Here is a 14,046-nt window from a genome sequence, read left to right as displayed (position 1 = left end):
CAATAATAGACTTGTCTATTATGAAACAAACATGGACACGCTAACACAGGCAAACCAGCCAAGAGTCAGGTCCCCTCACTCTACCATCCTCTCCATTTGAAAATTCCCCAGTCACAACATTCCATTCGTCCCTACATCATTGGAGAGTCTGAGTCGCGACCTTCCATGGTCCCTCCTCCGGCCCGCGCGGGCAGGAGGGAGAGGTCTGGGGGCAGGGTGATGAAGTCCGACGGGAGGTTGAGGACCATGGTGGGGCGGTCGCTGCGCAGGGTGTGGAGGAGCTGCAGCAGGCGCACCTGCACGGCGGCAGGAGAGCCCGTCAGAGAGTCGAGAGAGACCCTCAGAGCCTCGCAGGCTGCTCTCTCTCCCTCGGCCGCGATCACCTGGGACAGGAAGTAGAATCGTTCGTCTTGACTTGTGCCGCTAGCTAATGCTGTTCCCTACTATAGTGACAGGCAACACAGATTAATACGCTTCAGGCTTAATGGTATATTTGCCCAGAGAATAAATTCCACTAACCTAAAAACCTAAATTCCACTGACACTAATACATCTAAAGCTAATGATGCTGCATGTTTCATGGAGTGTTTATGAGAAGGCAAGGTTTTAGGCCTTATGAAACACTCACCTTGATCTGGGCTTGCCTCTTGGCTTCTGCCTCTACGGCTAGACTATGCTGCAACTCCACTGGGAGACAAACGTCCTCTCTTCAAAGAGAACGAAAACGCAAACACAACAAGGGCAAATGTTTCACCACTACAGGGGTTTTTGGAATACAAACCGGGCTTCGGGTGCTCAGCCCTGAGTTCCGTAGTGTAAAACGCTGTGACGGACTCCGCACTTACATTTCTGCTCGCTCCACCTTGATCCCCCACTGGCAGGTCACAGAATCAACAGCCACCTGCAAAGATGAAAAACATTTCCACCATAAGGATAACAGGAATGACTACAAACCGTTGACATGCCCTTCATAGGCTCAAACATTTGACTTCTTCTAACAAAGTACGGCGTATGGAAAGGATTTACATGTACTAACCCTGACCCTCTGTACTGTACACTAAAGATGAGACCACACACACCACAAACCTGGATCTCCCGGCTTATCCTCTTCCTGTCCAGGAGCACCTGGGTGAAGTTGTGATGGGCCAGCACATCTCTGAGTGCCACCTGGGCCACAGCCTGCAGCATAGTGGTCAGACCAGACAGGGCTGTGGAGCACAGAACCACGTTCTCTATCCGGTAGTAAACCACCGCGCCCAGTTCTGTGCTCACCAGGTCCTTAGTCACCACCTAGATCCATTTGATTAGTGCAATGCTTCATACATTTCCACATGCCATGTAGAAAGCATTTTTGTTTGCAAAGCATATCTATCCATCATATTTCTATCACAGCAAACATTTACCCTGCGTGTTCTGTGGCCCACGCAGAGTACTGCACATGCTTGTGAAATGCACACATACAATTTACTGTACACAGCCCCTCATACTACATTTTGACATCAGTCAAATATTCATGCCTTTTCTATGCTCAGAGGAATTTAATCTGAATATTTGATGGTGTGTTGTGTTTTGGTCTTGGCTCAACAAAGGAGTTTACCGTACTGTGTGAGGTGGGACCTTGAGCATTTTCAGTCGAATGTCTACTCTCTGGCAAACGTCCAGGAATGGGAGGTAGAAAAGCAGACCTTGAGAGAGTAAAACACAGTGGATTGTTGATTGTCTCATAACCTGCAATTGTCTTTATAAGACCTCGATGATGTGATCAGACAGATAACACTGAAATAAATGATTCGTAGAATAAACTCAGACCAGGTCCTCTGGGTCGGCCTTGCAGTAAGTGACCCAGTCTGAAGATCACAGCTCGCTCATGCTCTCTCACTACCTGTCAATCAACAGACAGACACACACACACACACACTGTCTATCGACCCCTTGGAAATAACGCACAGAGATGCTCGATACAGTTTGTATTCATCTCAATGTGAGAATGAATCTTCATTCACCCAAAATTAGTGCGACTTCAACTGGAAATAAATGCTTTACCTTGACACAGAACCAGATGGAGAGGGGTAGGAAGAGGAGAACCAGGGTCAAAGCCAGCACCATGAGCAGCCACTCACACAAGCCTAGATTCCTCGGTTTCACACCTGGTGAGACGTGGGTATGAAACATTCCAATTTGACCTTCACGCGTGTCATGTTCACCCCATGGAATGCTCAGTTTAACTTTGATTCCATGCCTGGATCTCACCTTCCTCCTGCCACCCACTCTCCAGCAGCAGCCCCAACGATTCCTCACTCTCCCCGGCCCTGTCGTCCTCTCTCACAGCGTCCACATCCACCACTGTGGAGCTGGACTTCACTGCCCCATCCTCCTCGTCCTCTGCCTTCGCTCCCTCGATCTCCAGAGTTGCCTTCTTCTTCTTGTCCTTTCTCTCACGGGACTCCGTCAGTCTCACCGTCTTGTTGGCCCTGGGACGGTGACCCCCAGAGGCAGGGGACGGCTCCCTCCTCGCTGCCTTGCCAGATTTGGAGGGGCGATGAGCCGAGGCCGAGGCCGGCTCTGGTCTTTTCTCCATCGCACGTGGAATCTCATCGGTGAGAAGCATTCAACTGGTTGAAGATCCAGTGGCTGTAGTAGTTGTAGTAGCAGATGAAGTTGCTTTGCTTTGCAACTATGCTGTGTGTTGGTTGGGACCTTCATGACCTTGTCTTTGAGGAAGCTCTTTTCTGGGAAAGAGAAAGGGGAGGGTGGGGGAGTGTACACCGGACGTGAGGCTGGAGGGAGGATCTTCAGCACCAAACACACACAAACGCGCACAACCAAACAAGAGAGAATGAGAAGCTATAAGTACTTCATACTGTGTGATGCAACCAACTGTAACATGTAGTGAAGAGGTTAGGATTTTATCTAGTTGACAACTTTCCCGAGGGACAAATTACAATAAGAAAACTTACCTGTTGCTTTACATTTTTTGAATTTAGTATGTTTTACATTTAGTCATTTTAGCAGCGGTCTTCGTGTAAATCTGGGGAATGTTAAAGTGATGTGCCACAGGCAATGACGCAGTTACTTTTAGGGAGTCGCTCTGTACCTCTTTTATGAACGTGCAGACTCAGACATTGATCTCTTCCAAAGTGCTGATGTCAGGGTTCTTCTGTTTTAAATACAGGAAAGATACACATTCTCCCTTACACAATTTAATTAAATTGTAAATTAAGTCTTTGACCCACATTTTCTTTGCGAAACAGAAAATCATTGACTCTTGTTATGGGCTTAATTACACCGACATATTTTATGAATACACATGGATTGCTGAAGGTGCCCAAACACTAATTATCGCAGAGCTGAGTCGCTTGAACCCTTTCAATGTAACATTTTATATTTATTATATCAATGTGTGATAACTTTGCCCCAAAGCCCTTACCTCAGCCTACTTTTAAAAAGCTTTTATTATGTCCTATCAACCGCATATACTTGATGATTACGTCACTAAGTGAACCAGTTACTGAAAGTGCACGTGAACCTGTTTTGGGGATATCATGTTTTGATTAATTCACACTTAAACGTTATCCATATAAACCTTACTGGAAATTGAATACCTACTTTGGTAAGTTTATTACAGACTATTTTCTAAGTACTAGTAATAGTCTAAGTACTTTTTAACCGTGCATTATGTTTTAAGAAAAGCTAACCCAGCTAACGACCGATCTAAAAGAATGAAACGCAATGCAACTCTGGGTTTGTTAGCTAGCCTGTAAACTAGCTACATTGAGTCCAGTTTTAGCCTTGTATGTTAAATGTATTTATCTATGCAGGTACTATAGCCATGGCTAATTCTGAAAGAGCAAATAGATTCATTTGGAAATGGCCAAATTATTCTTGGTCGTTTCAATGGTCAGTCGGCCTGTTGGTCAGTTTTTTTTAAATTACAAAGTTAATTATCTGTAGCTAGCTGGCTAATTACACTTAAGTTGTTGACCCAGCTAGCCGTCTTCCTCACACATCCATAGAGAGCATGCTTTGTTATTGTACAGTTACATGTTATTTCCTTAGTCACAATTTATCTTTGTAAATGCATGCATTCATCCATTCTAACCCTTTTTATTAACTCTTCAACGACTCCCTCCCCCCGTAAATCATCAAAATTGATGCCCCATCTCTTCTGAGACAGATCATCTCTCCAAACGTGTTGACAGGATTTGAAGTTGATAGAAAGAATGACCCAAGAACAGATGCTCGCAGAGCTGAAGAAGGATGTGCGCTCTCTCCTTATGTCGGCTAAAATGGGCCTAGCCCCCGACCAACTGAAACGAGATTATGCCAACATGGTTGGCCATCCACTTCCTCTGAGGTCCCTTGGGTTCCGCAACGTGCTGGACATGGTCAGGGAGATGCCAGATGTGGTTGCCTTGGACTACCTGGCAGATGGCAGCTTGGTGTTAAAAGGCAAGATCACCCGGTTGACTGTTACTCTTTATTATTTACCAAACTGAACACTTCATGTATGACGTCATGTCTTACTCTTTTTTTTCCTCTCCCCCTTCCTCTCATTCCCCCCCCCCCCCCCATTTTCCCATAACAGCAATTTCAGACGAGAGCACTCGAGGCATTGAAGAGCTGGTTGCCAGGCAGCGCGTCGCCAAAGGCAAGACCTCCAACCGAAGGGGCGGCATGGCCTTCTTCTCCCCCCGCTACCTCCACCGCTCTGGTCCCATCACCCCCATGGTGCTGCCCAGGCGAGGATGGGCTCCCCCGGCCCTCCCCGCCCAGCTCCGCGCCCAGCTCCGCGTGCTGCTCTCCCAGGGGCCCATCAGCCTGTCGGCGCTGGAGGCTTCCTTCGCCCGCTGCTTTGGCCAGCCGCTGCGCGTCACCAACTACGGCTTCTACTCCGTGGCGGAGATGCTGGGGGCTGCGGGGGACATGGTGGCGGTCCAGCAGGGACGGTCTGGCTCCGTGCTGAGCCTGAAGGGGCAGCCGGCGTTCACGCCCCGGCTCAGAACCCAGCCGGCGACGGCGCCTTCCCTGAAGCCCCCCAAGACGACCTTGACAATCGAGGCGGCCGTAAGGCCAGCGGTGAATTCGCAAGGTGGGTCGGTTGGGATGTGTGGTCCACAGCCGACGTTATATGTTTATGTTGAGTCTGAAGGACAAGTCGCACACTGAGAACATAGATGGAAGGTATACATCGTTCCATCTTCTGAAACGTGTTGACACAAGCTTGTACTTCCACGGGTAAACTGAACTCAAGCGATGTTATTCTTTTTTTATGAACTGTCAACTGTTGTATTTAGGCAGTTGCTGTGCGGCCGCCCGCAATGTCAAATTCTATAATACATATATAAAAAGTGAAGTATGCTCACATTTGTGGTCATCTATAAATATATACGGTCATTCTCAGTAGTAAAGCATTTGCCTGCAGGTCAAGAGGTCATCATTTCCATCTGCCCCCTCCTTTCAGCTCCAGTGGACAGCTCCAGGCTGCTGAGCACTCAGAACCATGAGGCGTGTCTCTCCAAGCCCCCGGTCTCCAGAAGCCCCTGCCCAGGGGCCTCCGAGAGGGGCCAGCACAGCCCAGGGCCCTCCGAGAGGGGCCAGCACAGCCCAGGAGCCTCCGAGAGGGGCCAGCACAGCCCAGGGCCCTCCGAGAGGGGCCAGCACAGCCCAGGAGCCTCCGAGAGGGGCCAGCACAGCCCAGGAGCCTCCGAGAGGGGCCAGCACAGCCCAGGGGCCACAGTGACGGGCCAGCACATTGAGCCCACCGCACCTGAGCCCCAGCCTCCCTCTGGGGAGCAGCTGTTCCAGAAGTGCATCATCAAGGTCGCCTTTTGCTTTGACTAAAATGCAGTGTTGGACTGAGTTAAAAAACAGACAGATAGATTGACAGGCATACATAGACGGATTTACGGTTTATAAATCCATTTCTAGTATACTGTTTATGATGAATGTATCATTCTACATGACTCAGGTCTGCCATCCAGCTCTGCCTGCCTGCCAGTTGATTCCATGATTTGTATTTTACATTGGCAACTTCAGCTTGAGCAGGAAATGCAGCAATGCATCCTGGAGAATGGGCACGCAGGCACAGTCAGCTCCCAGCTGAAGACCAGGCTCCGACAGGTCCGACTGCACGCACGCACGCACACACACACACACACACACACAGACATACCCAAGTCCGTCTGCACACCCACACACACACACACACACACACACACACAGACATACCCTAGTCCGTCTGCACACATAAGCACACACACAGAGAAGGAAGTGGATCACCGATCTGCCCCTTCATCCTGATTGATGTTTGGAAGCAAGCACCGGTGAAGGCAATCTTATGGGAAGCCTTGGGGAACGTGCTCCTGTGATTTTTCTGTTTTCTCACATCAGTCTGGATGAAGGATGTGGGGGCAGGAGACTGTTTCCAGATGCTCCTGTACGTCTGCCCTGACATCCATTGAACGCTCAAGTCGTACATCATCATAGCAATGATGACGATTCTAATATTAGAATCCTAAAATAGACCTGTAACTTTTTTGCAGGTGGTCAGTCAGAACAGTGATGGGATATCTGTACATGATCTCCCTTCAGAATACAAGGTAAAATGTACTGTTTGTTAATGCACAATGATGGTGTTTCAGTTGTGAGTCTCTACATTGGGTTCCTCGGCTGAACTTGACCTCTGTATTTGACCTTGACCCCTGTCCTCAGAGGGCGTTTGGGGAGGAGCTACCCGTGATCCAGAGTGGTTTCCTGAGCGTGACGGAGATGGCGGGCGCTCTGAACGACACGCTCCACCTCAGACCCGTGAAGGAGGGCGAGGGGGTCCGCTGGATGGTCACGGACATCAAACACACCAGCCAATCCCAGCCAGGTCGGCTAGTCTAGTTCTGGACGCCTTGCGTCCTATGTGAATCTTTTAGATTTCAATCGTTTGTGGGATCGAACGTCATAGATGTCTATGGAAGGAGTTTGAGTGTTTAGGCAGGTCATGCTGCTGTGCATTTGATACAGAGGAGTAGGTTTAAATGGTTGTCAACGTGTCATTCAGCTTCTCCGTGTGTGTGTGTCCTGGTGTGTCAGAGCCCAGCGGTCCTGGTGGAGAGGAGAGTGGGCAGGGTCTCAACCCATCCAGAACAGGGTACTACCTCAGCTGCAAGGAGTCCCCCTGGGAAGGCCCAGAGAGTGACCCTGTTGCCGAGGACGATGACCCCCCAGGGTCTGAAGAGGCGCTTGGCACCAACAAAACCTACCACCAGGTGAGCCTCACCTGCTCTCGGTGGGCGTGCCGGAGCCTCTGTCTCTCAGGGCCACAGAGGGAAGAACTGAAAGTTGATGGCGTCGGGTCGAATCCCTTTTTTATTCTTTTGGTTTTGACCTATGGAGGTGTGCACATGCATGATTGTTTCTGTTTTCATAGAAGTCTTTCTGTTTTTACCATGGTGGTGCTGCGTTCTTGGGCTACACCCCTAGACCTTGTGTGTGTGTGCCCGCTCCCAGACGGCAGATCCGTACCCCACCATGCGGGTGATCATGGGCGGCGAGGCGCGGGTGCCCCCCGACGCCCTGCGCGGGCAGCGCTTGCGGGCGCCCACCCGCAGAAGCCCCCGGGCCCTGGTGCCCGTCCTGGTGGAGTGGGTGGAGTCGCCCAGCCACTTTTACCTGCGCTTCGACGAGAACCAGGAGACCCGCGCCCTGGAGAACATGATGATCGAGATGAGGTGACGCCACAAGCACAGCTCAGGGGGATGAGAGAAGGGAGTGCGAGGGGGGGAATGTTCTGGTCGGGTCATTTTGACGATCAGATTTTTGAACTCTTCTTTGCTCAGATTGTATAAGACCAATCTCTCGACATCTGTCTCACCAAACCCCTTCCTTCCTTTCGTTTTCCACCCTTTCACATCTTCCTCCTCACCCCCTCGTTCCCTCCCTCCGCACCCATTCGTTCCCTCCCTCCTCCTCCTCCAGGAGCTGCTACACCTGTCCCAAGGTGTCGGAGCGCTACCGCCTCCCCCCGCGCTACGTACGGCGGGGCCAGGCGTGCTGCGTGGCGCCCAGGAACATGTGGTTCTACCGCGTGGTCGTCCACCGCGTGCTCAGCGACACCCAGGTCGAGGTCTACTACGTGGACTTTGGAGACCTCACCAGCGTGGACCGCGCCAGCCTCAAGTTCCTCAAGTAGGAACCCGATCCATGTTTAGTAGACCAAACCTCTTCTCCCTAGGCGTCGACCCTTAGGATGATTTAACAGATGGGGTCTGTATGCATGTTGTGTGCCATGTTAGTGTCAGATAATCCGCAGACTGTTGATTTGATGCTCCTGGACAATCACATGTGGTTGCCCTTCTTGTATCCTGTTGTGCTTACTAGGTCTTGTTATTCTGAGCTCCCAGCACAAGCAGTCCCCTCATGTCTGGTTGGAGTCAAGCCTATCAGAGTAAGTACTCATCTTCCATCGAAGAAATTCCCACCCTCAAAGGCTGATTAGCAGTTTGCCGCTAAACGTCCCACTTCCTGCTGCTAATGCTACCGCCGCTTCCTGGTCCACTCGGTCGCCCAGGCCGAGTGGAGCGCCGAGGCCACCGGCTCCTTCCAGAAGCTGTGCTGTGAGCGCACCCTGGTGGCCGCCCTCCACAGCTACCAGCGGGACTTCCTGCAGCTGTTCCTGTGCGACACGCACACGGAGGAGGACGTGTATGTGCACAGCGCCCTGCAGGACCAGGGCCACGGCCTCCACTGCAGCTCCTCCGCCAGCGCCGCGGTCAGCCTCTCTCACACACACACACACACACACACACACGCTCGCACTGTTTAGACACACTTACACACATCCGCTTTATATACACGCACACTTTCACATATACCGTTTATACACACACACGCATATACGCACACGTATGTTTTGCATCCAGTGACAGTTGAGTTCTATGTTGCTCACTCTGAGCCCTTTTGTTTTGTCCGTGTCAGCACTGTGGCCAGGTGAACCCCGTGACCCTGTACCTGGGGGAGGGCGTGTTTGACGAAGGGATGGAGATAGAGGACGAGCCGTGCCCAGCAGAGCCCAGCCTCGACGACCCCACAACTCCACAACCCAGCCCCTCTCCATCCCCACTGCTGAAGGTAAAACCTTCCCTCTTCTCGCCCTCACTCACGCTGCCCTCTTTTTCCTCTACATTTTCATTCTTTGTGTCCCCCCCCCCATCCCATAATTTTCTCTCTCCTACCCTGCTAGCCTAGCTGCCACTGCTGCAGCCCCAAGCTCCCGCTCTGTCTCCCTGGAGCTCTGAGCCCCACCCTCTCCTGGGTGAATTACTAGTGTCCAGGCGCATGACAAAGGGAGGGGGAGGAGGAGGAGGGGTTGGTGGTGGAGAGAGGCAGTTAAACTTGTTCTACAGAAACAGGAAGGATGACTCGCGGGCAGTTTGGAGCCGTGTTGAGAGCAGGGCCACGTTCTGAGAGGGGAAAACTCTGGCCTTGGGGCTGTTCAGCCCATGCATTTCCGAATCAATCCTGAGAATGGATTGGGTCCACTGAAAAGAGAAAAGCTACCCAGTGGAGCTGGTGTTGAATTTTTCCAATATATTCAGTAGTATTGGTTATTCAGGATAGGCATAGCTCAGTGGTTGGAGCGGCACCAGATCCAAGGTTCAAATCCTCCCCTTGTCTCCTAGGATAAAAGCATCTGCTTGATGAACTCATCATTTTTGGTGTCATTACCAGTAATCATGAATTCCTTTGCTATTTGTATGCTTTGTGAAAAAGAAAGGTTTATGCAAATAACTGATTTTCAGGCTTCTTATCCTGATCTTGACGACCTTCCAGAACTGGAGGTCTTCAAGGAACTGACTTCCCAGGTCCAGGTATGACCCCTGACCTCTCACACCTCTCTGAGTAGACACAAGTGGTGTTGAGTAGACTTCCACTGTACAGTCATCACAATGAGCCCCTGCCTTCAACAGTAACCTTCCTGAATGTGCATACAGTACAAATCCCTTCTCTGCGAGTATTGAGGTGCATCAACAGACGAGTGCTGGAACGCTCCGGAACGTTATGGTTCTTTTGTAATGCGTCACGGATTTGACCTCCTCCAGGAACACAAGCTGGACCAGTTTGAGACGCTGAGGAGGGAGGAGCCAGCCCTGTGCTGCAGCGTCTGGGACCAGGCCTGGACGCCGGACCCCGATCCCAGAGAGGTGAGAGGGGGGGGGGGGCAGGGAGGTGCCACCGCTCTGTGCTAGACAACTAACAACTAAGTTGAATCGAGACACAATTGTAAGATTTCAGTTGAAGAATTGAAATGTGTTCCTGCACTGCAGTATTATTATATGTATTCACCATACATTATTTAGCTAGCTGCTAGAATACATTTTACTGTTGCTGTAAACGTAAGCAATTTTAGATGTAATTGTTGCACTGTAGTTGGTAATCTTTTAGTATTTTTTGTTATCGTGCTTGTAGGCTGAGATGTGGCTACTTAGCAATGCGGCAAGTAAATACTTGACTCTGACCACAGAAATACTTCACATAACTGTACTTGACTTTCTCTATGCACTATTGCTTTGGATAAAAGCATCTACTAAATAAATACAAACGTAATGTATGTATTTACAGCCCAAGACCGAACCTAGTTACCATAGAGACGCAGCCGAGGTACTGACATGGGTTAAACGTCAGCTTAAATCTTAGATACGGTTGTGTTCATGTAATGTGATGCAAGCTTGAGAGAGGCCTGACCTCGCTGTGGGTGTAATCAGTGAGTGAGATCTCTGTGGATTACACTTGCTTTGTAGCAAATCATTTACATATTACATACTTGCTGACCAGAGCTTAGAACGTCTTTTGTGTTGCAATCAGATAATCATTGCGTAACATTTATTCAGGTTTTTAAATTTAAAAGGTGATTACATTTATTTGTCATCTGGAAAACGAACACTGTGCAAAATGCATCAAATTCTAAACCATATAATTTGTAATATATAAAATATATATAAAACAAGTATGGTCAGGTGTGTACAAGCACTGGATCTCAAGTTGCTGGTGTCGTTTGGGAATTTTATATGAATATTAATAATATTATTATTAGGTGTTAATGGAGAGGAAAAACAACACCATCCAAGCTACTACATGAACACGGTCCAATCAACAAGCCAGCCACATTCCAAACATAACAGTTTTGGCCTTGTTTTCTGGCCACATGCCTAGTAGGCACACTGGCTACCAAACAGCTGCTGTTGGGCTCATAGAGTTCCTACTGTTTGGGAGAGCAGCTGGAGCCTGTTGTTGGGGCGTGTGTCAAGATGAGCTCATCTCCTGTTGTTGGCTTGTTTGTCACTCATTGGGCCTTTACCCCTGCCCAGTCTCCCGGGAAACCCCAAGGCAAAGCAGACTTAATTGTTTGTTAATTGGAAGAGAGTGAGAGCAATTTTCACCCCCTTTTTTTTTTTTTTACTTGCAAGTCATTATGCACAAGCGTGTGGGTGAAAAAAGGCTCATTCCTGGACTATGTTCAAATACAAATGTTCCAACCACGGAAATGTGTTTAATTTTCACACATATTGATGTTAACGCCTTGGTATTCCTGTTTCTATTCCCCTGCCTTTCACCTGGAACGGAGTTCTTATGGAGCTAGCTCCTCAAAGAGCAATGATGCTCCTAACCAGGATTCCTTGCTCACTTGTTGTCGCCCTGTTGCAGCTGAGCCCAGTCCTCGTGCCAGTCCCCCAGCCCTCCAGCCTCCCAGTCCCCCAGCCCTCCAACCTCCCAGCCCCCCAGCCCTCCAACCTCCCAGCCCCCCAGCCCTCCAGCCTCCCAGCCCCCCAGCCCTCCAGCCTCCCAGCCCCCCAGCCCTCCAGCATCAGGACTCTCAGCCTCCACACCCCTGAACTAATGGAGACTCAGAGCTGCTATTACGGTAATGCCATCACGCACATCCACGCATACACAGGTAAACACCCCACACACAGGCAAACGCACGCTTCACACACTTCCATAGACATGCGCAGGGGTTTTGCCTTTGCGTAAATGACGCTATAGCAAAACCGAAATGAAATTAGCCTGTGCCATCGATGCATACGGGGCGTATTGATTTCAGTGCTGCGGCCCTGTGTTGGATAGTCTGATGAACTGACATGGATTCAATTAGACCTGTTCCAATAGCTGTCTGCCTCAGTTGTGTCCTTTCATTGCATTGGCCTTGATATTGATACACCCCTGAGATGGCAGTGGTTTCAGTTCAGACGCAAAGAGAGCACCACCCACTTGGCACACAAAAAAACAAAAAAGTTGAATCAATTCCATTGTTCATTGCTCTTTTTCCCAGTCACAGATTCACACCGTTCATTCTGATCCATCTTGTGTTTATCTGGAGCAACACATTCAGAGAGTGGAAGAAAGGAGATTTCTTACGTGCTTTGTTTATCACACTCAGTAGATTAGCCGTTGCCTTATTATCGGTTCGTGTATCCTGTCATTATTCAGTCATGTCTGTGTTCATGCTGTAATGTATATTATGTTCTGACGACAGTCATGGTTGAAGACTGGATTGACTCTGATGGTTTTTCTCTCTCCAGGTCTGCCTTTCACTCCTGTCCGCTCGCCCACCAAGTTCATCTTCCCTCTGTTTGGGAGACTCGGCTAGTCTGAGCCAAGCCATGAGACCTGCTCTCGAATGATCGGAAACTCGTAGAACTGATTGTGTTACATACGTGTTTGTGTTAATTGTTCAGTGGTTTGAGAATAAATCTTTTTTTCAAATTGTACGTTCAGAAACAACTAAGAAAATGACAGGCGTTGATTTTTATTTCTCTAATATCTCTGTAATATCTTCGGTTGAGACGCCCTTACCTTTCTGAGAACTGTTTTGTTTTGCTTATTTTGTAGACATGAGAATCGTCTTCATTTTACAACATCTTGTCATTTGACAGTGTTTGTCATGTTCCTTCAGGCTTCCTCAGGCCCTCGCCCCTCTACCCTCTCTGACAGAGACGTCTCTCTGACCCGGCCACAGTGGCAGTCTGTCCTCCTACCCCCACTGACTCATCCTTTTAATCCGCCGCCGTCCTGTTGAGTCCATGCGGCCTCGCTGGTGCTGCTCTCTCACTCGCGGCGCCGCGTCGCAACAGATCAGGACTGCCGCCGCGCTCACGCCTCCGTGACGGCGAGTCAAACCGAAAGGCACGATAACAAAGGAACGCAGGAACGATAAATAAAACAACCGAGGTTAGTAGCCGGGCCCGCTTACGTAAGTCCTCATCAGCTGGAGCTGTTAACCGAACCGTGAAGAGCCGAGGTGGTTTTTTTACCCCACTAAATCGCCCTTCCGCTCGCCGTGTTCCCCCTCTACTGCGTGCCCCCTCTCCTGCGCGCCCCCTCTCCTGCGCGCCCCCTCTCCTGCGCGCCCCCTCTCCTGCGCGCCCCCTCTCCTGCGCGCCCCCTCTCCTGCGCGCCCCCTCTCCTGCGCGCCCCCTCTCCTGCGCGCCCCCTCTCCTGCGCGCCCCCTCTCCTGCGCGCCCCCTCTCCTGCGCGCCCCCTCTCCTGCGCGCCCCCTCTCCTGCGCGCCCCCTCTCCTGCGCGCCCCCTCTCCTGCGCGCCCCCTCTCCTGCGCGCCCCCCCCGTCCCTCCTCTCCTGCATGCCCCCCCCGTCCCTCCTCTCCTGCGTGCACCCCCCCCGTACCTCCATACGAAATAGCGAAACGTTCCATTTGGGGGAGAGGGAGGAGGGTTATAAATATAGAAACAGGGAAAACGTAAGAAAAAAAGGATTTAGAAAACCAGCAGCCCCGTATCTGGGTGCAGATCACATGGCTGGGAGGTTTGCGCCCCATGCTGCGTGTCTTTTGGATATTCACTCGCTGGGCTCTGACCTCGGATCGTTTAGCCAATTAGTCTTTTCATACGGATCTTAATGAGGCTTGCTCCAGTGGGCCTGGTCATTTAGCTGGCCTTAGCTGGGGAGAACTCGGAGCTAATGCTTCATTTAAGCTCAGAGGGAGGGGGCCGAGCTGCAGAGAAACCCTATTAGCCCCAGAAACTTGGGTGTAATCAGCTC

At 50.3% G+C, this 14,046-nt stretch overlaps 2 protein-coding genes across 4 annotated transcripts; one reads left to right on the top strand and one right to left on the bottom strand.

Moving 5' to 3' along the window:
* Window positions 1-103: 103 nt before the first annotated feature.
* Window positions 104-2,932, bottom strand: nphs2 (NPHS2 stomatin family member, podocin). Its single transcript, XM_084676276.1, has 8 exons — window positions 2,250-2,932; window positions 2,043-2,146; window positions 1,809-1,881; window positions 1,602-1,684; window positions 1,086-1,289; window positions 845-900; window positions 628-706; window positions 104-383 (listed from the first exon to the last, which is right to left on the bottom strand). The coding sequence occupies exons 1-8, from the start codon at window positions 2,605-2,607 to the stop codon at window positions 132-134; spliced, it is 1,209 nt and encodes a 402-aa protein (XP_084532402.1). The 5' UTR covers window positions 2,608-2,932; the 3' UTR covers window positions 104-131.
* A 521-nt stretch (window positions 2,933-3,453) lies between these two features.
* tdrd5 (tudor domain containing 5) lies at window positions 3,454-12,779 on the top strand. Of its 3 annotated transcripts, none has more exons than XM_084676376.1 (17): window positions 3,454-3,609; window positions 4,174-4,448; window positions 4,585-5,088; window positions 5,461-5,819; window positions 6,036-6,119; window positions 6,542-6,598; window positions 6,711-6,873; window positions 7,083-7,258; window positions 7,500-7,720; window positions 7,968-8,177; window positions 8,370-8,436; window positions 8,560-8,760; window positions 8,967-9,119; window positions 9,791-9,859; window positions 10,091-10,192; window positions 11,694-11,910; window positions 12,569-12,779. In XM_084676376.1, the coding sequence occupies exons 2-17, from the start codon at window positions 4,220-4,222 to the stop codon at window positions 12,634-12,636; spliced, it is 2,880 nt and encodes a 959-aa protein (XP_084532502.1). In that variant the 5' UTR covers window positions 3,454-3,609; window positions 4,174-4,219; the 3' UTR covers window positions 12,637-12,779. The 3 variants fall into 3 exon arrangements, with proteins under 3 accessions (XP_084532502.1, XP_084532500.1, XP_084532501.1); XM_084676374.1 differs by having other exon boundaries at window positions 7,473-7,720; XM_084676375.1 differs by having other exon boundaries at window positions 3,462-3,609; window positions 4,199-4,448; window positions 7,473-7,720.
* Window positions 12,780-14,046: the final 1,267 nt, after the last annotated feature.

Source organism: Hypomesus nipponensis, chromosome 16 (assembly GCF_054491055.1).
Source record: "Hypomesus nipponensis isolate SF chromosome 16, ASM5449105v1, whole genome shotgun sequence".
Classification (NCBI taxonomy): Eukaryota; Metazoa; Chordata; class Actinopteri; order Osmeriformes; family Osmeridae; genus Hypomesus; species Hypomesus nipponensis.
Note: the sequence above shows the minus strand (reverse complement) of the source record. Positions and strands in the feature narration are given on the sequence as shown.